Consider the following 26598-nt stretch of genomic DNA (forward strand, 5'->3'; position numbering starts at 1 on the left):
GGGGCTGCAGGATCAAATATTTAACCTAATTTAAGCAAATTACAACATAAATATATAAAAAAATTATTAATCGAGGGGGTGCCATGCCACCCCAACCCGAAAGGGTGGATCCGCCCCTGGGTATGGTACCAGACTCCTTTATTTTCTTTTTCCTCTTGCATTGTTTTCCGTTCAGCCTTGTTTTTCTTTTGTTTTTTTTTTTAAACTGTTTGTTCTTCCTATGTGATTTTAACAAGTTAATGTGGATTTTTATTTGCTTCTAATTTTATTATAACTCGAAAGTTCTGATCGCTTACTAATTGCCTTGGCTATCTGTAATGCGATTTCTTAATGTGACAAAAAAATTATTTAATTATAGGTTCTTCGAGACACCTTCATAATAGGTACAAATTCTAAAAGGTTCTTCCTATAAATTTCATCCTAATAGTCACAAGAACTAAGTAGACTATACATGTACATTTTAAAAGGTTCGTAGTATAAAATAAGGATATATAGAAATACTAAATGGACATCCAATGTATTCATATCCGCACTATCATTAATAATACTACATTTTTTGGTCTTCAACTTTTAGTGGAAGCCCTTTACATTTTGGCTAACACTGCTAACTCCCATCACATATTAGCAAACAGATGATATGTCTTGGCGTCAATGACAATTTGCCGCACTGATGCTACAGCCCCAACCAAAGACAAAATGGTAGAAATTACAGCAATTATGGTATTTCCCCAGAAAATTATGCTCTTTCTTGAAGGCTTGAATGTGACATTGTAGAAGACCATTGGCAAAATGAAATCAAGAGGAATGCAACCAAATGCACCAAACAATGCCATGATATCTCCAAAAAATGGTAGCATGGCAGCCAAAGTTGTCGCAATGATCACCGATAGAGACCGAGTTATTAACCGGGGAACCACATTGCGGATTGAGAATTCGCCTTTCTTTGGATCTGCAAATCTCCTTTCTAGTATTACATTTATTGGTTGTGAGTATGTCTGCAAGATTTTTTATATATATTAGCAACATTAGTTAATAAAGACGTACTAATTTTGAAAAGAAAAGAGAATATCGATCGTTACTAAGTTAACAGCTGATACTTGGACAAATGTGAAGATATAAGTCATCAAGAGGAACCATTTAGGCAGCAAAGGCGTCCTATCTGACATGAAATTTTGGAGCACTGATGCTTGAGCTTGGTTTCCAAAAGCCCAATATCCAGAAATCGCAACGCTGAAAAATGTTGATATCACTACACTGTAACACAATAATAGCCCCTTGAACATTTTCCCTGTTGTTGGAGGTGCTATTGTGGCCTGCCCAAAAAGGAAAGTAATTCGCTATAAAGGAGTTTGTTTTAATAATTTAAGTTGTACACGGCATAAACAACTTTATAGGCTAAGTTCCAATAACGTGTTTTTACAGTTCTGGGCTACAAGCCATGCTTGTTACATTTTAGAGAAAATTACGGCCCAATACGCTTAAGCCAATCTAGTTTACCAATTTTATGTCAGTTCACAAAGGAAATAGAAAATTCACATAAAAAGGTAAGAAGAAAAACTGCTCTCTTTTCTGATACATTAGTACTCTGCAACTGCATAATTATATAGGCAAACAACTCAACAATTTTGAGCAAAAGACTAGGAACTACTCACCAAACTTACTGCTAAAGACTAGGAAACAACTCACGTAAACTATTCTCCTAAAGACTAGGACATGACTAGAAAATAAGACTTCTATTTACTAGCTGGACTTTCATTTACTAGCAGAACTTTCATTTACTAACAGGACCCTTATAACACTAACACCCTCCCACAAAACTGAAAGCTCTCAAGCTTCTGTTTTACTTCAGCTTCTTGAACTCTTCCATAGTGTCAATTCCAATCAAAACTCCTCAGATTTTGGAAAGGAAACAACCTGAGAGGTTTGGTAAAGATATCCGCAGTTGGTCTTCACTTGGCCAATATTCCAACTCTATTGTTCCTTCATCGTTGAGATCTCGCACAAAATAATATCACCCATCAATGTGCTTGCTTCTTCCATGTAGCACAAGATTTTTTGATAGCTTGATGGTTGTCGTCGCGGAAAACTGTAGTTGCTCTTTCTTGTTTGAATTGTAGTTCTTCAAGAATTCTTCTCAACCAAACAGCTTGACAAGCACACGAAACAGCCCCAATGCCTAGCATAAAAACATAACCCGAATTTCTCTTTCTGTCGTCTTGATCTCCTGCATAGTCTCTGTCCGTAAAGCCAATCAAACTTGACTTTTTCCCCTTCTTGTAGAAAATGCCAAAATCATTGGTTCATTGTAAGTAGCGAAGAATTCTCTTCGTAGCTAACAAATGTATCTCGGTTGGGCTCTCCATATATCTACGAACAAGACTTACTGCATACATGTCAGGCTTTGTGGCAGTTAGTTACATTAAACTACACACAATTTGCTTGTAAAGCGTGCTATCCACCTTCGTTCCTCTCCCAACTTTGTTTAGTTTATAGCCAAGCTCAACTGGTGTGTTGGTGGGGACCGTGGGATTGCAGTTCAGCATCTTGAATCTGTCTAAAATTTCTCTCACATACTTCTTTTGGAAAATAAATATCCCTCATCAAATTGCACCAGTTCTAAACCAGGAAAGTAATGCATCTCACCAAGATCAGACATCTCGAATTTATCCATCATAGACTTCTTGAATTCAGCAAACATGGCACTATCATTCCCATTATATATAAAATCATCAACATATAAGTATACAATAAGCACTTTAACATCATCCCCAATCTTCACAAAACGTGTATGCTCATATGTAACACTTTTGAAAACCCATTTTCAGAAAATAAGCCTCAATGTGACTATACCAAGCTTGCGGGGCTTGTTTTAGTCCATAAAGGTCCTTCTTTAATCGATATACATTTTGCTCATTTCCAGCCTTAGCATAATCAGGGGGTTGTTCGATGAATACCTCTTCCTCCAAGTATCCGTGTAAGAAAGCTGATTTAACATCCAACTGGAAGATAGGCCATGAATTTTGCGCTGCCAATGCAATTACCATTTTGTTCATGTCATGCCTTGTAACTGGAGCAAAAACTTCAGTGTAGTCTACACAGTCCTCCTACTTGTATCCCTTAGCCACCAATCGCCTCTTATTACCTGTCAATTTCACCATTTTTCTTCAGTTTCGTCTTGTAGACCCACTTGACACCAATGATTTTTTATTTCTGAAGAATATCAATAAGCTCTCATGCAAGTATCATTCCTTTTAATAACTTCAGCATTAATTGCCTTTCTCCATTTTTCTTCTCTAACGGCACTCTCAAAAAGCCGTAGGATGCAAAATGAGTAATTGCTTCATCATTTACATCAATTCATGTTACTTCATAGTCCGACATCCATACACGCCTTTTGCGAGTACGTTGAAGTGACTGAGCTGCTGCATTAGTTTCTTCCAAAGCTGATGGAAAATTTTCAGTAGTTGTTGGTATAATTGCAGCAGCTGTTGGTGTAGTTGCAGCGGCTGTTGGTGTAATTTCAGCAGTTGTTGGAGCATAATTCTCTGAATTGTCGGGTATTAAGGCCCTTCTTCGAATTCATTCACAAACAGGATTGGGGTAGACGACTACATATCCCAATCCCAAGTATTTTCTTCATCAAAAATAACATCTCGACTTATCACAATCTTCTTTGTTTATGGATTAAATAAATTATATGCCTGAGATGTTTCACAAACACCAAGAAAGACACAATTTTCACTTTTATCATTGAGCTTCTTCTTTTTCTCATCTGGGACATGTGCATAAGCAATGCGACCAAAAATTCTAAAGTGATCTACAGCGGACCTTCTTCCACTCCAAGCCTCCTTTGGAATCATGTTTTTAACAGAAAATGTACGGCTTCTATTCAAGACGTGTATGCTCCAATTTATCACTTCTGGCCAAAAACTTTTTTCGTTCTTCCTTTTGCTACCCAACTTCGAACCATATTGAGGAGGGTTCTATTTTCCTCTCTGATAAACTTTTTTACTGCGGTGCATAAGCTGTTGTGAGCTGTTTTCTAATGCCATTAGATTCACAAAAATCTTCAAAAATTTTAGAATATTACTCGCCACCATGATCTGTCCGAAAAGTCTTTTATTATCTTTCCCATCTCATTTTCTACATGAACCTTGAAGCTTTTAAAAGCTTTAAAAGCCTCCGATTTTTCATGTAAAAATAAACCCAAGTTTTTCGGGAAAAATCATCAGTAATGTAATAAAGTATTGTTTACCTCCACTAGAAGCTGGTTTGATTGGGCCACAAATGTCTGAATGTATCAGCTCCAAAACATCCTTTGCTCTCCACGATTTTCATTTTGTAAAATGGAGAACAATGTTGTTTGCCAACAACACATTCCTGACACACTTGTGAAGGAAATGTAATTTCAGGAAGAGCTATCACCATACTTTTTTGTTGGAGAACTTTTAATCCACCAAAACCCAAATGACCATATCTAAAATGTCACAACCATGACAGATCTTTTACTTCTGCTTTCAAACAAGGTTGGATATTCTCCATCTTCAGCGGCAACAACCTGTTTGAACTCATTTCCCAACAGCGATAGCTCATCTAGTAGGATTATAAATCTCACATGCACCTTTCTCAATAATTATAACATATCCTTTTTCTTGTAATTGACCAACACTTAGCAGATTGCTTCTCAAAGGAGGAACATATAGCACATTTGAGATTGTTTCATCAAAACCATTCTTGATTCTAATTTGAATATCACCCTTGCACTCATAGTTGAAGAATCACCAAAACTAAGTGCTGAACGAAATTCTTCATTTAATTTAGAAAACGATGACTTACTTCCACACATGTGATTATTGCAGCCCATATCCAAATACTAAATGTCTTGCTCGGATTTCTTCTCTACTTGGATTGCCATCAACAATGTCTCAACTTCTTTATTTTCAGCAAAATTTAACTTCTTGTCCTTGTCAATAGACAACCTAATATAACATCTAGACTTATAATGACCAAATTTATGACATCGATAGCATCCTACTTTGGATGTGTCAAAATTCCTTCCTCTGCCTTTACTATGGTCATCATTGGCTCTGAAATTCCTACTGCCATCTTTGTTGCCTTCATATATATTTCCTCAATCTCCTCTTCCTCTTCCTCTACCTCTAACCCTTCCTCTAAAATTTGAGAAATGAGTATTAGTAGAAGCCTTCAAAGCCTGCTCCTTTGAAGTTGAAATGCGATTCATCTTCTGCTCATGCACCAGCAAGTAGCTTTGCAATTCGTCAAGTGATAGAGCATCTATGTCTCTTGACTCCTCAATAGAGCAAGCGTCATAATCATACTTCGGTGTTAGGGAGCGCAGTGTCTTTTCAATAATTGTGACATCGTTCATATTCTCGCCATGGAACCACATCTTGTTGCATATTTCCACAGTTCTAGTACAATAGCTAGTGACAGATTCTCCTTCTTTCAACAACAAAATCTCGAAGTCCCTTTTCAAGGCTTGAAGCTGTGCACGCTTCACTCTGGCGGAGCCTTGATACTTTTTCTTCATGGAATCCCAAATATCCCATGAAATTTCTTTGCAAAGAATAGTTTCTAGGATGGGATGATCGATAGCCTGAAAGAGATAATTTTTCGCCTTCGAATGTTTAAGTTTGCTTGCTTCGAACTCTGTTTTTTGAGCATCAAATAGAGTTTCCCTTGTTGTTGGTGCTCCATCACCAGATTTAACAAATGGCCAATACTCCTTTGAACAAAGAAAATTCTCCATTAACATGGTTGCACAAAATTACTTTCTAATGCCATGAGTAATACAGAAAGGAGAGGAGAGGTTTAGCTACTGCTAATTTTTTTCACTCCAGGATCTCTGGCTCTGATACCATCATCAGTTCACAAAGAAAGTAGAAAATCACATAAAAACTTAAGAAGAAGAGTTTTTCTCTTTTCGAATATATTAGTACTCTGCAACTACAGAATTAGCAAAAAAACTAGGAACTACTCACCAAACTTACTCCTAAGACTAGGAAACAACCCACGTAAACTATACTCCTAAAGACTAGGACACGACTAAAAAATAGGACTTCTATTTACTAGCTGGACTTTTCATAACACTAATATCTTAACCTAACTCCTTTATTATTACCCGAATTAACTCAAATTGTACATAAAAGGTAAAAGTTTTTTATCCATTTATCCAAATTTAATTTTTAAATCTTCTATTCACAGAAGGTCAAATCAATCTGACACACCACATTCAAAAGTGAAGAAGACCTTTCCGAGGAAATCCTTTTTCTCTCTCCATCGTTTTCTTTTTCTCTCTCCATTCTTTCTTTCTCTCTCATTTGCGTTGTTTAGCAGATTTCCCTTTTGTTTTTCCTCCTCTCCCATCTATTGTTATCTTTATTCCTCATTGTTTTCTTCAAGCTTTCTCATTTATGTGTTCCTTTGCCTTTTTTAGTTTTATTCCTCTTACAACTTGAAGACTTGATTGAGATACCAACTTGGACTTGTAAACTTTGATATGAAATTCTAGATTCATGGCTTGGAATTCGAGAACAGTGGTTGTTGCTATTGAGGAATTGAATTTGAAGTGTTGTTAAGTTGAAGATTCGACATTAATCACCGCAGTGGTAGTTTTCTTTCTTTTTCTTCCCTCTGTTTTTTATTTTATTTTATTGATATGGTGCTTTTGTATTATTATGGCAGAATAACCGATGGTTATGGTGATTTTATGGTGATGGCGTGGCGACGCATGTGTAGAAATTTGGTGGTGTATATTTGTGTATATCCTATGTGTTAGTGTCAAGTTTTTATGATGACAATTTTACTTGTGCAGGTATAGTAATTAAATCACATAAGGAATATATGTGAGCCCATAAAACAGCCCCAACAAATTGGAAGCCCACAGAACAGCCCCAACGAGCTGGGCTCACTTGACAAATGGCTTCCTAGCCCAAACGTGGTTAGGGCAAACAGCTGTAATCTTCAGCCGCATATCTTTCAAGAAAAGGAAAACACATCTGCACAATAGAGAGGAAATATTTCGGCAGCATCAAATCGTTTCTAGAAGGAAAAGTATCAAAGGCATATCTCATGAGCTGTAAGAAATCTGTTGCTGCCTCGACGCACAAGGAAAGCAGCAACAACTCAACCTTATTCTTGGAAATAGGATCTCTGATTCCATTTCCAAGGATCAAATCCCTTGGGTTGAACTCTCTGCGTGAAGAGCCTAAAACACTATAAAAGGGCTGCTTCACAAACGCAAGACTCATGCAATTGTCTCATTACCTCCATTGCTCTGCTTTACATTCAAACAAACATTGTTAGTCTGAGTGATTCATAGTGTAACAAGAGAGAAAGGAGAGTTATAGTTTGTGAGGCCTTGTATCAAAAATAATAAGAGTGTTTTGAGTGTAGACGTAGGAACTTCATTCAAAACCTTTATTGTACCAAATCTTATAAAAGAGCTGCAGAGATCACCCTTGCAACCCAAGGGGACTGGACTAGGATTCACATTGAATCTGAACCAGTATAAAATACGTGTGTCATTTATTTTCTGCACCTTACCTTAATATTCACTGAGTAGGTAGTCGACTACTGGTTTAACCTAGTCGAATAACAGAGCGAAAAGTTTTAACAATTCACCCCCCCTCTTGCACTTTCAATTGGTATCAGAGCGAGGTCTCACCTTCAGTGCTTAACCGCACGTGAGAAAAGATCAAATGGCTGGATATCAGATTCCTGGAGCAATATTGCAAGATGGGCACTCCACAACAAGACCACCATACTTTAATGGAGAACATTATGGCCACTGGAAGGAAAGGTTTAAAATATTCGTGCAATCAACTGATTATCAAGCCTGGGTCGTGATTAAAAAAGGACCTAAACCCATTCCCAGAGCGGACACTGAAAACAAAGAAGATGCAGAAGTTTCAGCAATTGATCTAGAGTCACACGACATTACTAAAGAACAACAAGAGACTCTACAAATAAATGCAAGGGCAATAGCCTTGCTCTACTGTGCAGTGAGTGGAGAAGAGTATGCAAAAATTTCAAACTGTGATACTGCCAAGGAAATGTGGGATAAACTTGAGGTCACTTATGAAGGAACATCAAAAGTAAGAGAAACAAAAATTGATGTTCTAAGACACGACTATGAAGCCTTCATGATGAAAGATGATGAGAACATCGAATCAATGTTCACAAGATTTAGCAAGATTATTGGAGAACTCAAATCGCTTGGAGTAACTTATACCAACTCACAACAAGTTAGAAAGCTTGTTAGGAGTCTGCCAAAGACTTGGGAAACCAAAGCCATTGTTCTTGAAGACGGAAATCTGGATAAGTTCACTTATGATGAATTAAGAGGAAATCTTATAGCTTTTGAAAAGAATCATATCCAAAGATACCAGAAGGACGAAAAGAAGAAAGTGGTCGCATTCAAGGCTCAAGTTGAAGAATCTGATGATGATTTTAAAGAAGAAGAAGTAGCTATGATTTCGAGGCATGTGATAGAAGCCATGAGAAGATCAAGAAGTAACAGAAAAGGAAGCTCAAACTTTAGAAAAGGCAAGACCCCCACTGGACAGCAAAAGAATGATGGAAAATGTTATGAATGTGGAAAATATGGCCATATTGCGTCTGAATGCCCTGAGATAAGAAAGAAACCAACCAGAGGCTATCAAAAACAAAGAGCTTTCAGCAGTTGGAGTGAAGATGAGATCTCAGATGAAGAATCTGAAGAAGGTGAAAATATATGTTTCATGGCTCTCGAAGAAGGCAGCAAGGTAAGATCTCATTCCTGTGCTAAATGTGAAGAAACTCAAGAATTATTAGATCAAACTCTTATAGATCTAAATAATGTCTTTGATGAATATAGAAAACTGAAAAGAGAGAAAAAAGAATGGGAATCAAGATTAGAAATTTGTGAAAAAGAAAAAAATTCAATCCAAAATGAAGTCTACAATCTACAATCTAGATTAGATATCTTATTAAAACCTTCCAACCATAACCATGCCAAGTCAAACCAATCAACTTATACACACAAGTTCACTGGGAAAAAGGTTGTGCAAATAACTGGCATTCTTGAAGGAAAGAAAACTGGCTATGTGAACACTGATAAGTCAACTAGAACTCTTAAAGGAACTGAAAGGAAATCTGGAATGCATAGTTCAGCCGATTCCTATATTGTGGAAAGAAAATCTTTTCAAACGTGTTTTTGCTGTGGAAAACTTGGGCATAACTATTATAACTGTAGATTTCATTTTTCAACTGCACCTGGTTGGATATGGAAACCCAAGAAAATCAAATATTTTGAAACTAACCATCAAGGACCCAAGAACTCTTGGGTACCTAAACAAGAATAAAAATTTTGTCTTGCAGGAACACCACAAGAAAAAGAAAAAGGGAAAATGGTATCTAGACAGTGCGTGTTCAAGACATATGACAGGCGACAAAAATCTATTCAAATCAGTCGCTGACTTTGATGGAGGATTGGTAACTTTTGGAGACAATTCAACTGGAACGGTAATTGGTATTGGTACTATTGCTTTCAATAATTCCTGTGACATTTCAAATGTTTGGTTGGTGAAGGGACTTAAGTATAACTTGTTAAGTGTAAGTCAGCTATGCGATTCAGATCTTGAGATAAGATTTAGTAAATCAGGTTGTGTCATAGAAGACTCCTCTGGAACAAAGAATCTTCCCGGAAGCAGAATTAAAAATGTGTACACTCTGGACTCTATCAAAAATCCTAAAGGTCATATATTCCTGGCATCAATGGGAGAAGATCTGTGGATGTGGCACAAGAAGCTTAGGCATGCTAGTAAGCGATTAATTGAAAAACTAGCAAGACATGATCTTGTAATAGGATTGCCAAAACTCAACTACACAAAAGATCACTTATGCGATTCGTGTCAAAAAGGTAAACAAACTAGAAACTCCTTTAGTTCTAAAGATATTGTGTCTACATCAAAACCCCTGCAATTACTTCATATGGATTTAGTCGGTCCTACTAGAACTGCTAGCATTGGAGGAAAAAGGTACGCATTTGTTATAATAGATGACTTCTCTCGTTTTACTTGGGTAATATTTCTTGCTCATAAAGATGATACTTTAAAAAAATTTAAGTTTTTTTTGTGAGAAAATTCAGCGTGAGAAGGGATATTACATCACTTCCATTAGAAGTGATCATGGAGGAGAATTTGAAAATAAAGCTTTTGAGGAATTCTGTAATGATCAAGGATACACACACAATTTTTCCTCACCTCGGTCTCCGCAACAAAATGGTGTAGTTGAACGAAAGAACAGAACCCTTCAAGATATGGCAAGAACAATGATCATAGAAACAAGCCTACCACATCACTTTTGGGGCAGAAGCGGTAAGTACAGCGTGTCATATTTTGAATAGATGCCTAATTAGACCAATTCTTAAGAAAACTCTGTATGAGCTATGGACGGGTAAGAAACCAAATATTAGCTACTTTCATCCTTTTGGATGTAAGTGTTTTGTTCACAATAATGGGAAAGAAAATCTTGGCAAGTTTGATCCTCGAAGTGATGAAGGTATATTTCTTGGTTACTCTCTTACTAGTAGATCTTATAGAATTTATAACAAACGTACTTTATCTATTGAAGAGTCTATTCATGTTGTATTTGATGATACTAATAACCTGGCCGAGAAAAGGAAAATTGCAGATGAAGAAGACAGTCAAATACTTACTGCAGTGGTTACAAAACCCACTGAAGAAAAGGCACCCTGTGAGTCGACTTCTGATGAACCTCAGTCGACTGATGTTACTATTGGAGCAGTTCCAAACGAATGGAGAAGTGAACCTGACTATCCAAAGAAATTTGTTATTGGACACATCCATGAAGGGAGGAAAACTAGAGCATCTACTAAAAATAATGTAAATCTTGCTCTTATTTCTCAATGCGAACCAAAGAAAGTTGGTGATGCCTTAAAAGATGAATACTGGGTCAAGGCTATGGAAGAGGAACTTGATCAATTTGAAAAGAACAAAGTGTGGAATATAGTTCCCAAACCTGAGAATGCTTCAATCATTGGCACAAAATGGGTATACAGAAACAAGCTAAATGAGGTTGGAGAAGTAGTTAGAAACAAAGCCCGACTCGTTGTTCAAGGATATTCACAACAGGAAGGTGTTGACTATGATGAAACTTTTGCTCCTGTTGCCAGGTTGGAATCCATAAGAATTTTGCTTGCATATGCTTCTTTTAAAAAATTCAAACTTTTTCAAATGGATATCAAAAGCGCTTTCTTAAATGGGTTTATTGAAGAAGAGGTATACGTCAAACAGCCGCCAGGTTTTAAAAACTTAAAATTTCCTTATCACGTTTTTAAATTAAGTAAAGCTTTATATGGTCTTAAACAAGCACCTGGGGCATGGTATGATCGCTTAAGCTCCTTCTTGGTAAGCCATGGATTTTTTCGAGGAAAGATCGATACAACTCTTTTCATTAAACGATTTTCCTTAGGAAATCTTATCATACAAATATATGTTGATGATATTATTTTTGGAAAAATTCTTCTTGGGACTACAAACCCATCAAACTGACACTGGAATATTTATATGTCAAGCTAAGTATGCTAAAGAACTCGTCCAAAAATTTGGGATGTTTGACTCAAAAGCTATGGGAACTCCAATGAGTCCTACTTGCTCTCTTGATAAGGATGAACAAGGAAAACCTGTTGATGAAACCAAGTATCGCGGTATAATTGGATCATTGCTTTATTTAACTGCTAGTCGACCAGATATTATGTTCAGTGTGTGCAGGTGTGCTAGATTCCAAGCTGCTCCAAAGGAATCTCATCTTACTGCCATTAAACGTATCATTAGATATCTTCATGGAACAACTAACTATGGTTTATGGTATCCTAACACCACTGATTTTACGCTTGAAGGTTTTTCAGATGCAGATTTTGCAGGTGATAAAGATGATAGAAAAAGTACCAGTGGTACTTGCCAGCTTCTAGGAAAATCTCTTATTTCCTGGAATAGCAAAAAACAGGGATCAGTCTCTTTATCTGCTACTGAGGCTGAATATATAGCTGTTGGCCAATGCTGCACACAGCTAATTTGGATGTCTTATCAACTAAGTGATTATGACCTGTTTTTTAAACCTGTAAAAATTTTCTATGATAATTCGAGTGCTATCTGTCTATCTAAAAATCCTGTGCATCATTCTAGGGCCAAGCATATAGATATTAAGCATCATTTTATCAGAAATCATGTTGCTCAGGGAGATTTTGAAATAGTTTTTGTTAACACTGAAAACCAGCTAGCTGATATTTTTACTAAACCCCTTCATGAGGAACGTTTCTGCATGCTAAGAAGCTCTTTGGGAATTATTGATAAATCTGTCTAAATTCTTAACAAACCGTCCCAAGATTTTCAGCTACTCAAATCTTTGCCATAAATTATATTCCCATCAAATTTATGACATTCCCATCTTCCCATATTTACTTTTTACCTTTTCCATAAAACCTTTTGCTTTTCCATAAAACCTCTTACCCGTATCCCCATAAACCCTTTTCACCTTTCTCCTCACCTTTCTCTTCCAAACCTTCCGTTCATCTTCCCATCTCTTCAATGGCGAAAAACGCGAAAACACCTACTCCCTCCACCCGTCAAAGCTCAAGGCTCCAGGAAATGGGTAAGCATTTTCCCTCTCCTCCTCATGACCCCGTCATCTCCAATGTCCCTGCTTCCTCTGACGACTCCGACTCAGTTCCCATATGTAATCTTGGTAAGCGAGCCCTTTCTGAGGCTACATGCTCCACCTCCTCCAAGAAACTTAAAACAATCTGTGATAAACCTCTTGATCTTCGGAAGAAATTTTGGGATGACCATCATCAGGCACTGTTCTCGTCTCTTGAAGACAAAACCATCGTTTCTGGTAGGAATGTCGATCTTGACCTTATGTTCTCTCTAAGTTGTAAGGTTAAACAATTATTTGTCTATCAAGGATGGGAAAACTTTTTTAAAACCCCTCCTCATGTCTATGAAATTCCTGTTTGCATGTTCTATGCCAATCTTAGGTCTTCTAAAGCTAATGAGCTTGAAACATTAGTTCTTGGCACTCATATTGTGCTAAATTGCTCTGTTCTTGACTCTATTTTTGGTTGCACCTGCTCTGGTTTTTCGGAATTACCCAAAACATTTTGGCCTGAATCTCTTGAAGTGTCTTTTGACGATGTTAAAAAAACCCTCTCAAATTCCACCTCTGTTCCTGCTCAAATTGGTCCATCCAATATCTCGTTTGAGGCTTGTGTGCTTGCTCATATGGTTGCGACTACCATTGTTCCTCGTGCTGGGTCCTATTCTACTATCTCCCAGCGTGATGCTATTTTTGCATTTTGCCTTCTGTCCAAGAAAAAAATTAATTTGTCCTCCATTGTTATCAATTAAATGATTGAGTGTGCCTCAAATCCCTCTAGTCTCCCATATGGTATGCTTATCTCCCGCATACTCGAAGTCCACAAAATCGACTTAGTCGACTATCCCATCACTCCAGTTAAGCAATACTACAACTCTAGGGTGTTTGGTAGCATGGGATATGTTTTGAGCAATGATTCCTGGCTGTTAAAGGATGTCTATGAGGATTGGGGTTGTGAGGTTGAGTGTTGTAAACACTTGTAATATTTCTTCTTTAATAAGATCTGCAGCAGCAACGTGGACGTAGCTCTCACATTGAGGGTGAACCACTATAAATCTGTGTGTGCTATTTATTCTTCGCTTACATCACGGCGTAAGTAGGTTCTGTCTAAGGAGGTTGGTATTTAAGTGGTCCAGTTGTGACCCTCCAATCTTTCCTGGGAACCTGCTTACAAAGGTCGGATTTGGGATTTAAATCCTAACAACTGGTATCAGAGCAACAGGTTGTGTTGTGATTTAGAAACGATGGGAGGCGAAGATGGTACGACGCACGACATCGGTAAATTCGATGGTACAGATTTTGCGTTCTGGAGAATGCAAATTGAAGATTATTTATATGGCAGAAAGCTTCATGAACCTCTGAGTCCGAAACCAGAGGAGATGAAGCAAGCAGATTGGAATCTCCTCGACAGACAAATTCTGGGAGTCATTCGGCTGACGCTGTCGAAGAACGTTGCTCACAACGTGGCAAAGGAGAAGACCACCGCAGATATGATGAAGGTATTGTCTGACATGTATGAGAAACCTTCGGCAAATAATAAGGTATTTCTCATGAAGAAACTATTTCATCTAACGATGATGGAAAATGCTCATGTTGCTGCACACGTAAATGAATTCAATACCATTGTAAATCAATTGTCATCGGTAAAAATTGACTTCGATGATGAAGTGCAAGCTCTAATTTTGTTGGCATCCCTACCAAATAGCTGGGAGCCAATGAGAGCAGCGGTTAGTAATTCTGTCGGCAGTGACAAACTAAAGTTCAACGATGTTAGGGATCGTATCCTTGCTGAGGAGGTGCGCAGGACAGATTCTGGAGAGGCATCGACGAGTTCTGCTTTTAATGTTGAAAACAGAAGCAGAAATTATGACAAAAACTACAACCGAAATAGGGGCAGATCGAAGTCAAGGAATGGCAGGGGTCAATCCAGACCAGGACGAACATTTGATTGTTGGAACTGTGGAAAACCAGGTCACTTCAAGAAGAACTGCAGGGCGCCAAAGAAGGAGGACAACAAGGGGGCTGGAATCAACGCTGCTACGGAAGACATTGGCGATGCGTTGTTGCTATCGGTTGACAGCCCGATAGACTCTTGGGTGCTTGACTCAGGAGCGTCCTTTCATACCACCCCACATCATGATATAATGACAAACTATGTGGCTGGGAATCTCGGCAAAGTTTATTTAGCCGATGGAGAGCCGCTAGACGTTGTTGGCACGGGAGACATTAATTTGAAGATGTCAAATGGATCCTCGTGGAAGATTACAAAAGTTAGACATGTTCCAAAGCTGATGCGAAACCTGATCTCAGTAGGTCAGCTTGATGATGAGGGATATGATCTCAACTTTGGTAATGGGTCTTGGAAGGTGGCGAAAGGTGCTATGGTAGTTGGCCGAGGAAAGAAGATTGACACTCTCTACATGACGGCTAGCTGTCGTGATACTGTTGCTGTGGTTGACAACACAAAGAAGACAGATTTGTGGCATTGTCGGCTGGGGCATATCAGCCAGAAGGGGATGAAGCTGTTGGTGACAAATGGTTTAATTCCGGAGCTGAAGACGATGGACCTTCATACGTGTGAGAGCTGCATTCTCGGAAAACAAAAGCGAGTAAGCTTCTCAAATGCAGGCAGGGAGTTGAAGGTCGAGAAGCTGGAATTGGTGCACACAGACGTGTGGGGACCTACCACTGTCCCCTCTCTTGGAGGATCACACTACTATGTGACCTTCATTGATGATTCAACCAGGAAGGTATGGGTTTACTTTATGAAAAATAAATCCGATGTGTTTAGTGTATTCAAAAGATGGAAAGCCATGGTTGAGAATGAAACAAACCTCAAGTTGAAGTGTTTGAGGTCCGACAACGGCGGAGAATACACTGATGGTGATTTCAAACGGTACTGTGCCGATAATGGGATCAAGATGATGAAGACTATTCCTGGAACGCCGCAACAAAATGGAATAGCCGAAAGAATGAACCGAACGTTGAACGAGCGTGCTCGGAGTATGAGAATACACTCTGGACTGCCCAAGACATTCTGGGCAGATGCAGTCAATACCGCGGCCTTCTTAATTAACCGAGGACCGTCAGTTCCCTTGGATTTCAGAATTCCAGAAGAAGTCTGGAGTGGCAAGAAGGTAAATCTTTCATTTCTGAAAGTGTTCGGCTGCTTATCATATGTTCATAATGATGATACAGCTAGAAGCAAGATTGATCCAAAATCAAAGAAGTGTTACTTTATTGGCTATGGTGACACCGAGCTTGGTTACCGATTTTGGGATGAACAAAATCGGAAGATCATCCGAAGCAGGAATGTTGTCTTCAACGAAGAGGTGTTGTACAAAGATAAGTTGCAAAAAAATTCAGAATTTCAGGACAAGGAATCGGAAATAGTCGATTTGAGGGACTTTCCGACACCTGAGCCGCAACCAGGTACAGCCGAGGCAGAGGAACAAACAATCCGAGAAGGTGCTAATGAAAGTGCTGATTCTGAAACAAATCAACAGACGCCAATCACAGAACTGCGTAGATCATCCAGAATCAGGAAGCCGATTCACAGGTACTCTCCATCCCTCAACTACATTCTACTCACTGATAGAGGGGAGCCGGAATGTTATGAAGAAGCAATGCAAGTCGATGAATCGACTAAGTGGGAGCTGGCAATGAAAGATGAGATGGATTCACTATCGGCAAATCATACATGGGAGTTAGCCGAGTTGCCAAAGGATAAGAAGGCATTGCAAAACAAATGGGTTTATCGGATAAAGGAAGAACCAATGGAAGCAAGCGTTATAAAGCAAGGCTGGTTGCAAAGGGATTTCAACAGAAAGAAGGCATCGACTATATAGAGATCTTCTCTCCCGTAGTCAAGATGGTGACTATAAAAACTGTTCTTGGACTGGTAGCAAAGGAAAATCTACATCTGCAACAGATGGACGTGAAAACTGCATTTCTTCACGGTGATCTAGACGAGGAAATCTACATGCGACAGCCGGAGGGATTCAAAGTCAAAGGAAAGGAGAACCTGGTGTGCAAACTTCAAAAGAGTCTGTACGGACTAAAACAGGCTCCAAGACAGTGGTATTTAAAGTTTGACAGCTTTATGAAGAAAGCTGATTTTTCAAGGTGCGAGGCAGATCACTGTTGTTACTTCAAGAAATTTGAAGACTCGTACATGATACTGCTACTCTATGTCGACGACATGCTAATCGTAGGAGCAAACCTACAGGAGATTGATCGGTTAAAAAAAGGGTTATCTGAAGAGTTTGCAATGAAGGATTTGGGAGCTGCAAAGCAAATCCTTGGGATGAGAATCAACCGAAGCAAGGAGGGCATCAAACTCTCACAAGAAGAATATGTGAGGAAAGTTATCAAAAGGTTTAACATGCATGATGCCAAGCCAATCAACACTCCCTTGGCTGGACACTTTCGGTTGTCAAAGGATCAGTCGCCGACAACCGAGGATGAGAAGAAGCAGATAGACAAGATACCTTATGCATCTGCAATCGGTAGTCTTATGTATGTAATGATATGTACAAGGCCAGACATTGCACATGCAGTGGGAGTTGTCAGCCGATTTATGAGCAATCCGGGAAAGCAACACTGGGAGGCTGTGAAGTGGATATTCAGATATCTGAAAGGCAGCTCGAGTTCAGCTCTGTATTTCCAAAAATCAAAAACATGATTGCAAGGGTATGTTGATGCTGACAACGGTGGTGATATTGATAGCAGAAAGAGCACATCCGGGTATGTTTACACATTCGGAGGTACTGCAATCTCTTGGGTTTCCAAGTTGCAAAAGATAGTAGCTCTCTCTAGTTGTGAGGCTGAGTACGTTGCTGTGACGGAGGCCACAAAGGAAATGATGTGGCTACAATCTTTTCTGCGGGAATTGGATCAGGACCACGAGGGAAGTGTGCTATATTGTGATAGCCAAAGTGCCATTCATTTGGCAAAGAACCCGGTCTACCATGCTCGAACAAAGCACATACAACTCCGGTACCATTTCATTAGATCAGCTTTGGAAGATGGAGCGTTAGTGCTTGAGAAGATCGCAGGGAGTCAGAATCTAGCAGACATGCTGACAAAGGCAGTGACGATAGACAAACTGAAGCAATGTTCAGCTTCAGTTGGCCTGCACGAAGTATGAAACTAGGAAAGAGCTGCTGCATCGATCAAAGTGTGAAGACAAATTAAAATTAGTCTTCAAGTGGGAGATTTGTTGGGTCTCACATAGTCGTGATGTAAGCGCTTACCTCATCTTAGTCGTGATGTAAGCGCTTACCTCATCTTAGACGTGATGTAAGCGCTTACCTTATCTTAGACGTGATGTAAGCGCTTACCTCATCTTAGTCGTGATGTAAGCGCTTACCTCATCATAGGAAATTCATTCCTATAAATAGGTAGCTTATGGTTCATTTGTAAGACATCATCAAGATCATTTGCTAAACACATCCCAAAGAGAGAGAAAAATCTAAGAGAAATACTCTTAGTGAAAGGCCTAAGTAAGAGAAGGTCTTTGAGAGAATTTTCTTGGTAAATTCTTGAGTGTAATTGGGATTGGGGTTGTGAGGTTGAGTGTTGTAAACACTTGTAATATTTCTTCTTTAATAAGATCTGCAGCAGCAACATGGACGTAGCTCTCACATTGAGGGTGAACCACTATAAATCTGTGTGTGCTATTTATTCTTCGCTTACATCACGGCGTAAGTAGGTTCTGTCTAAGGAGGTTGGTATTTAAGTGGTCCAGCTGTGACCCTCCAATCTTTCCTGGGAACCTGCTTACAAAGGTCGGATTTGGGATTTAAATCCTAACATATGAGGCATCTCAACCTGGTTCCTCCACCAAAGGGAAAAAATCAGATCCCTCTGCTATCTCCACTGAATGCTATGAAGAACTTCTCGCCAAACTTTCTGCTATGGATGAAAAATTGAGTCCATCAAAGACTTAATGGCATCCACATTGTTTCAAGTAGAGAAGATTCGTGATGTGACTAAGGAAACAGATGCTGATGTCTCTAAGCTGAGGCTAAAACTGGATGCTGTTATTAAGGAAGCGGTCAAATTGTCCACCAAGCTTCAAGCTAGTGTTGTTGCTATGCCTGAACGTCTTACTACCCTGCTGACGGACATGAAGAATGCTATTGTGAATACATTATCCTACTTTCTTCGTAGTCCAGTCTTCTGCCGTCAAGAATAGTTTTTAGTTCTTTTTAACTGTTTAAACAATATTTTTGTGGAACTTGTGCTTAGCAGTGCTGCTAGTTGCTTTGTTTGCTATTTGTCCTTTGATTTTGCCTGTTTTGTTGTGTTATTTGCTGGTTCTTTGCCTCTGCCTTTGCCTTGTTGTGTTGTTTTTTGAGTGATGCCAAAGGGGGAGAATGACAGTCAACTGCTCAGGGGGAGCCTACAAAGACTATTCGACTAGTCAGGGGGAGCCTCCACCTATTCAGGGGGAGCATCCGTTACAGGGAAGTTGACTACACTTTGTCTAAAATTGTCATTCTCAAAAAGGGGGAGATTGTTAGTGTCAAGTTTTTATGATGACAATTTTACTTGTGCAGGTATAGTAATTAAATCACATAAGGAATATATGTGAGTCCACAAAACAGCCCCAACAAATTGGAAGCCCACAGAACAGCCCCAACGAGCTGGGCTCACTTGACAAATGGCTTCCTAGCCCAAACGTGGTTAGGGCAAACAGCTGTAATCTTCAGCTGCATATCTTTCAAGAAAAGGAAAACACATCTGCACAATAGAGAGGAAATATTTCGGCAGCATCAAATCGTTTCTAAAAGGAAAAGTATCAAAGGCATATCTCATGAGCTGTAAGAAATCTGCTGCTGTCTCGACGCACAAGGAAAGCAGCAACAGCTCAGCCTTATTCTTGGAAATAGGATCTCTGATTCCATTTCCAAGGATCAAATCCCTTGGGTTGAACTCTTTGCGTGAAGAGCCTAAAACACTATAAAAAGGTTGCTTCACAAACGCAAGACTCATGCAATTGTCTCATTACCTCCATTGCTCTGCTTTACTTTCAAACAAACATTGTTAGTATGAGTGATTCATAGTGTAACAAGAGAGAAAGGAGAGTTATAGTTTGTGAGGCCTTGTATAAAAAAGAATAAGAGTGTTTTGAGTGTAGACGTAGGAACTTCATTCAAAACCTTTATTGTACCAAATCTTATAAAAGAGCTGCAGAGATCACCTTTGCAACCCAAGGGGACTGGACTAGGATTCACATTGAATCTGAACTAGTATAAAATACGTGTGTCATTTATTTTCTGCACCTTACCTTAATATTCACTGAGTAGGTAGTCGACTACTGGTTTAACCTAGTCGACTAACAGAGCGAAAAGTTTTAACAATTCACCCCCCCCCCCCCCCCCTCTTGCACTTTCACTATGTATAGTTATGTATATATTCTATATATTTAGTGTATAGACATGTATATTTATGTATATAGACAATTATACATAATGTTTTACACAGAATATACATTGATTATATAATAATTATACAGGGTGTAAGGTGGGGTGACGTGAGGTGCAGTTGGGCGGAGAAATTTGACATGTTATCTGTTGTTGTGTTCTTCTCTTCCTACTTTTTCTTTCTTTTATTGTGTGGATAAGTTGAAGTTAAAAAACATGTTAAAGGAACCTTGAAAGGATGATAATGTTGATCGGAAAAATAAGGACACGTATGTATATAATTGTGTATAATCATTATATAGTATTTATATATTTATGACTTGTAAATCTATGCATACCCTCTACATAGTTATGATAATTACCTTCTCAAAGAGAATATAAAGCATGAAGTGTATATAAAATATATTTATGTATGTTTGATTGTATATTAAGCTTGTAAAGATGAACAAATTATTTATATTCAACTTGAAATGAGCAGTTGAAGAAAAGATATCGGGAAAAAAATAAAATAAATGGGGGAAGAGTGATGTCATATGATGATGTCATAGGCACAAGTATCCGTGAACTTTATCCAAAGTTCCAAAGATACACTTTATCATTACCGGGGTCCTATTACCCCCCTAAACCTTTTTTTTTTTTATTTCTTTTCACGTTATGTGCTAACGTGGACAAGGATGTGAAAACACCTCCTTCAAGAGCTTAGGAGCGTAAAAAAGGGCTCTAACCTATACGAATTGACCACGTGTCAGTCCCAAAGCGGATTTTTAAGAGCTATTCGTCCAAACACAATGACTCTCCATCCCCATTTTATCTCCCATTTGGAGCTCCAAATTTGATTTTGGGTCTTGAAATTCAACAAAAACCTCAACTAAATCCGCATCAATCAAGCTCAAATTTCAACTATAACTTCACAACAATATCATCACCAAACCCTAATAATCAATTTGGCCAACAAACAAGAATTTAGACAAACCCATTTTTTTTTCTTCAAGTCTTTTTAAGGTTTAACAATGGTGGATTCAAAATTCTTTCGCAACAACAACTAAGAATTTAGAACGAGTTTAGCACTTGAATCCTAATTTCAAATCTTCAACAACCTTCATATTCTCTCAACACTTCAATTCTTTTTCAAGTTCATACAAGAACAATAACAATTGTCCTTTTCATTTTTCTAAATACAAAGTGATACTTTCCTTATATTTTTGAAATTAAAAATAAATCAAAATGGAAAATGAAATAAATTTTTTCAAAAAATAAGCCAAATTAGACGTGGCAATGCGTATATTTCACAACCTACCAAGAGTTTGGTTTTCTATACCACGTCAGCACTTAGGGTAACGTTTATTACACTTTAAAATAGTTCAGGAGGTAATAAGACTCCTGTAAAGGAAAGGTGTGTCCCTTGAACTTCAAGTATAGTTTAGGGGGGTACTTGTGTCTTCTCCCAAAGTTGTAAAGTGTGCCCGGCTTAAGCTTCACAGGCTACAAGCAGTGGCGGAGCGACATAGAGCCGAGGGTGGCAGAAAAAAAAATACTATTTTTACAAGGTTAAAATAATTTTATACATATATATAGTAGACGTCGAAACCCCTTAGGCTTCTTTATATGTTTATTTTTTTATATGTTGAACCCCATCAGCGGAAATCCTGGCTCCGCCACTGGCTATAAGGATGTAAACTACGGGGCTATATGAATTGCAAAAAGTTTAACTGGGCAGTACATATGCTTAAAAGTTTGACTGGGTGGTACGTCTGAGTAAGAAGCACTACATTTTATGTGAAATAATTAGAAATATTTATATGAAATATTTTAATTTTACCTTTTATTGTATTTTGAGGCTACTCATGCCCTTGTCATTACCAAATTGTCTCGTAGTCGCCTTGACTTTAAAATGGACGGAGGGAATTCCACATGTCAATATACTTCAAAAAAAAAGGTTCAAATTTCACCCCTCTACCTTTGATTATGATTTATAAAATTAAGCTTTCATATACTTCAAGTTGGAGTTCATCAGGCTCAAGGACAAATACATAGGCACAAATGCTCTCAAAGTATAACCAAATATAAATGAAGATTATTATTTACATATAGCAGAAAGTAGGAGCGGAAAACGGGCGGCCGTTTTATCCGACCCAGCCAAATTTAAGATGGACAAGAACTGATCAGTTAACCGAAGGATAATATGGATATCAATATTATCCATGGCTTAAAGAATATTCAGGTGAAAAAATATGCTAAAAGCTAAAATAAGCTTAAATTCTTGGAAAGCAAGAACTCATGAAAAATAACAAACAGATAAAATGTATTTGATAATATGGATATTCATTTTGTCCATATAAATATTCATTTTTTAGGGGATAATATGGGTAATATCCCTATTTGATTCATTTTTAAATATTCAGTTATCCAACCCATATCTACCGGGTCGAATCAAATAGTTACATGTTTTTTAACCATTTTGCCAGCCGTAGTAGAAAGAGTGTTTTGGACCCCTTCCCTATTGATATTAGCGTATAAAACCTTATTTAAACACTGAGAGAAATTATTTTGAATAAGAATGTAAATAAAAGGGAACCTGTATTTCGGGAATGATTCCATTTCCGTAGGTGGTAGCAATGATAGAAATAGCATTAAAGACTCCGAATATGCGATTAATACCAACTCCAGTAATAGAATAATCCCTTCTTGGTGCTTTATTGGAATATCCTACAAGAAATGATCAATTAAGAATTAGATTTACCAATTAGGGAACTTTAATTGTAGGTTTTAACTAAGAGATTGAATTAATTACCAATGTCTATGGATCCTGCGGTTGTGAAAGCACAATAAGCAAGACAGAGAATCAAGGAGACAAGATTAATATGCCTTAGGGAGTGGAAGGATGGAAGTTGTGTCATCACCAGTGTTAGCCCTCCAAACATAATGATAAATTGGTAGAGCTGCATGCTTCCGTTTGGTGCACTCAACAAGTAAATGAACTGAAGGGAAAAAATAATAGTCATGATTTACAACAAATTAATCTATTTCGCCTATCATTTAGAACTTCATACAACAAGTAATACAAGAATAATCGATAAAACCATGAGCTGAAATGATCGTCTAGTGATTTATTTTTTTTGTTTGTAATTATTATTATTATTATTAATTCATCGCTTACTTAGAACTTTAACCAAACGAGAAGTACAACGAGAATAATAGAAAAAACTTTCCCAATCAACAACATTAATTTTACCAAAAATTTATTAATCGTCAAAAAATGCAAACAACAAGGAAGCTCGATCCTAATCTAATTGGGCAGATATATATGATTCTTCACTATCCACAATCATGCCAGAGAAAAAATATTAAGGTCAGTTAAACTATAAGGTAAAATTGAAGAAATAAATAAACAAGTAAATCCTAAAGCTTTTTCTTTTCTTGGATAAGAATTTTGATGTCCATAAGACTACTTTGTAGACTGACCTTGAGACTCTGCCCACCAAGAAGAGCTGTTGCAATGACTGCGCCATAACATATGCCTAGTTGGAGTGGACCCACGAAATCCCGGCCCCATCCTGGCCCTGCTCCATTTTCAGACGCAAAGAAATAAAAAATGAACCTTGGTATCTTAATGTACTAGTACTATATGAATGAATAAAGGAATGACAAAAATCTCTTTCTCTATCAGAATTCGAAGGTGCGTTTCTTTCTTGAGTTGTGTTTTTTCTCCCACAACGTAGGAAAAACATACAAGCTGCAGATATTTTAGAAGATTAATAGATCTCTCAGTATTCTGAAAGATTAAAGTTGAATACGGTTTGCATTATATGCGCTCAAGCATATAAAGGTTTGATATTGGTTAAGTATTAAGAACATTTGATCATAATCTTGAATTATAAAATATACAGTAAGTTTCTTTCTAAGGAACGGGTACGAATTATGCTGAGTCTTTAATTAGTCAACCTTGCCTCCATTTCAAGTTGACTAGTCATATATACGTATCTCTCTCAATATCATTTTCACATTAAATTGAGATCCATTCGGGGGTGGATTCAGTGATTTTGCTTAAATGTTATATTTGTATTTACAAATGCACTTATTCTGACTTTTCTACCGAATCCAAAAACTAAAAACTCAAAATCCTAACTCCAATTCTCATCTCATTCAAAGTACTCAATCGTTAATGTGTGATTTAAGGCATGTTAGGAGAAAATTTAAAGAACTTAAAATCCTATGTCTTCACCTAAATTCACCTCTTACATGAAATAAAAGATCAAGAAAAAGGAGTCTTGTGAAAATCATTTTGAAGTCTTGATTGTGAAAAAATCACGAAACACATTGTTAGTATAAATGTTTAGTTGTAAGTTCTGAAATAAGCAGAGAAATACATCGAACCTAAAATATCATGAGCCATATCTCTGAAACGACGCTGGCGCTTTCCAAGCAGAGCATGGTGCTCTAATACTAAACACAAAAGATTGTAGGAATAGAAAGTAACCATCCCTGCTGTGCTCAGGCATATCATTCCCCCTATCCATCCTAACAACGTGAAAGTAAACGGCAAACTCAGCAGCGCCGGCGCCACTATCGCCGTTGTCAAATGGTATCCACAGTGCAACCATGACCCTACCAATACCATTCAAATACTATATCAGATTAAACATCCAACTCCGATCCATCATATATGATACGGAAATTCTACGCATATTTGATAGCAAAATCAAGTTATACTTATATGGAAATTAACACTTTTTATTTATGATCAGGTTCCTCACTCTAGCTCTGTTTCATTTTATATTACGATGTTTGACTGCACATGGAATGTAAAAAAAAAAAAAAAAAAAAAGAGAGAAGAAGAAGAAGAAGATATCCGGCATATAACAAAAGAATTTTTATAACTTTGTGATATGAAACATGTCATAATGACATTTCTATAGTTGGAATAAGACCATGTGTGTAAGGTAAAATAAAGTTAAAAGAGTTTCCCAATATAGATATGACAATCTTTTTTAAATAGTAGTGTAAAAAAAAGAAAAGAGTGCAGTATAAAATGGAACACATATTCACCTTGGGATTTTAGGACGAAAAGGACGCCGGCGTCAAGCTCTTTCGGACCAATATCGTTGACACCATTTTCAGCATCTATGGGGGACTTTTCAGCATATGATCCTGGGATGACTACAGCCATCTTTGAGTATTCGTGCTAGTTTGTGTGAGTGAAATTCGAGAGTTAGTGTATCAGCTTGGACATGAGATTAATGTTTAAATACCTTAAAAGTGGGAAGTCAGTTGTCAAGAGACTTAAGAGCTAGTAGCTTTCCAGCTTCCATTAATTAATGAAAGAATATTCAACCTGATGTAAGAATTAAGACTGCAGACAGCAACACAATTTGGACCAGCTGTGTGACTGATGAGTTTTTTCCAGATAAAAAACAAAAACATCTGATCATGTGTGTTTGTTGAAAGTTGAAAAAGTAGAATATCCGATTTTGAAGACTAAACACTTGAGAATTGACTGCCTCTTCTTTTTCTGGAAAAGAGTTTAAAATGCCATTAAAGTATGTGAAATTCATTAATATGCTCTCGGTTAATAGTTCGATTCAAAAATAGCTCTTGCCGTTACTTAATTGGCTAAAAAGTGCACTTATTTCATATAAAACTTAACAGAAGACTAATAAGGACATATTTGGACATAAACGTATACTTTAAGAGCGTATTCGGACCTAAATGCATACTTTAAAGGCATATTTGGTCCAATTTAGTTTCTAGCTGCAATTATGTAATAACTTGTGAAATTGTTTATGAACAATTTGGTTAAATTGTATTGAATTTTCTCACCAATTTAAGACATCACATAGGCACATTATGAGGGATTTTAAGCAACTTAATGTGTCATTTTGTACAATTTAAATTAAAAATGATAGGCAAAAACACAACAACCATAATGTCATAAAAATAAGAAAATTCATTATGTAATGAATTTTCCCTTCTTTGCTATTATTTTATCTGTCTTATTGATTAATAAAAGTAGTCTGCGCGTATTTGAATGTGATCTAATTTTTACCCTCTTTACATTTTTCCCTTCTTGCTTCTAATTAATTTATATAAGAGGTGGGGTTGAGGACAGGGGTGGAGCTAGGTAGGCAGTAGGCTCTAGGGGGTATCCGAACCCCCTCAGTGAAAAATTACAGTGTATATACAAGATTAAAATTATTATTTTTATGTATATATAGTAGATGTTGAACCCGGCCCCTTGACTTCTTCGTGTATTTACTTCTTCATATTTTTGAACCCCTAGGTGAAAATCCTGGCTCAACTAGTTTCTAGTTGAGGAGCCTATGATTTTTGACTTAGGACTTAGTGATTAGTCTCTGCGTATTTAAACATTTTTACAGTTTGACCATAATTAGTTACTAGCACGTTTAATTGTTATTCTGAGGTAAAATGACTAGGAAAAGATGGGCCTATAGTATTAAGTGCGCGACATACAGATCATAAAATAATTTTAAAA

At 37.5% G+C, this 26598-nt stretch overlaps 1 protein-coding gene across 2 annotated transcripts; it reads right to left on the reverse strand.

The window, feature by feature from the left end:
* LOC132637422 (GABA transporter 1-like) lies at positions 1-25405 on the reverse strand. 2 transcript variants are annotated; one of them, XM_060354515.1, is made up of 7 exons: positions 25155-25405; positions 24483-24713; positions 23571-23668; positions 22900-23086; positions 22684-22814; positions 1098-1313; positions 1-995 (listed from the first exon to the last, which is right to left on the reverse strand). In XM_060354515.1, exons 1-7 carry the CDS (start codon positions 25273-25275, stop codon positions 615-617), a joined length of 1365 nt encoding a protein of 454 aa, XP_060210498.1. In that variant the 5' UTR covers positions 25276-25405; the 3' UTR covers positions 1-614. The 2 variants fall into 2 exon arrangements, with proteins under 2 accessions (XP_060210498.1, XP_060210495.1); XM_060354512.1 differs by having other exon boundaries at positions 5-995; positions 1080-1313; positions 25155-25399.
* Between the last annotated feature and the right edge of the window lie 1193 nt (positions 25406-26598).

The sequence above is a fragment of the Lycium barbarum genome, chromosome 1 (genome assembly GCF_019175385.1).
Source record: "Lycium barbarum isolate Lr01 chromosome 1, ASM1917538v2, whole genome shotgun sequence".
Taxonomy (NCBI): Eukaryota; Viridiplantae; Streptophyta; class Magnoliopsida; order Solanales; family Solanaceae; genus Lycium; species Lycium barbarum.

Excerpts from the sequence above, each read along its gene's own strand:
- LOC132637422 (XM_060354512.1), bottom strand. The coding sequence starts at position 25,275 with ATGGCTGTAGTCATCCCAGGATCATATGCTGAAAAGTCCCCCATAGAT. Across the intron at positions 23,669-24,482 it reads TATGGCTCATGATATTTTAG|GGCCAGGATGGGGCCGGGAT; the intron begins GTTCGATGTATT and ends AAAATGGAGCAG. Across the intron at positions 996-1,079 it reads AAGTATCAGCTGTTAACTTA|ACATACTCACAACCAATAAA; the intron begins GTAACGATCGAT and ends AAAATCTTGCAG.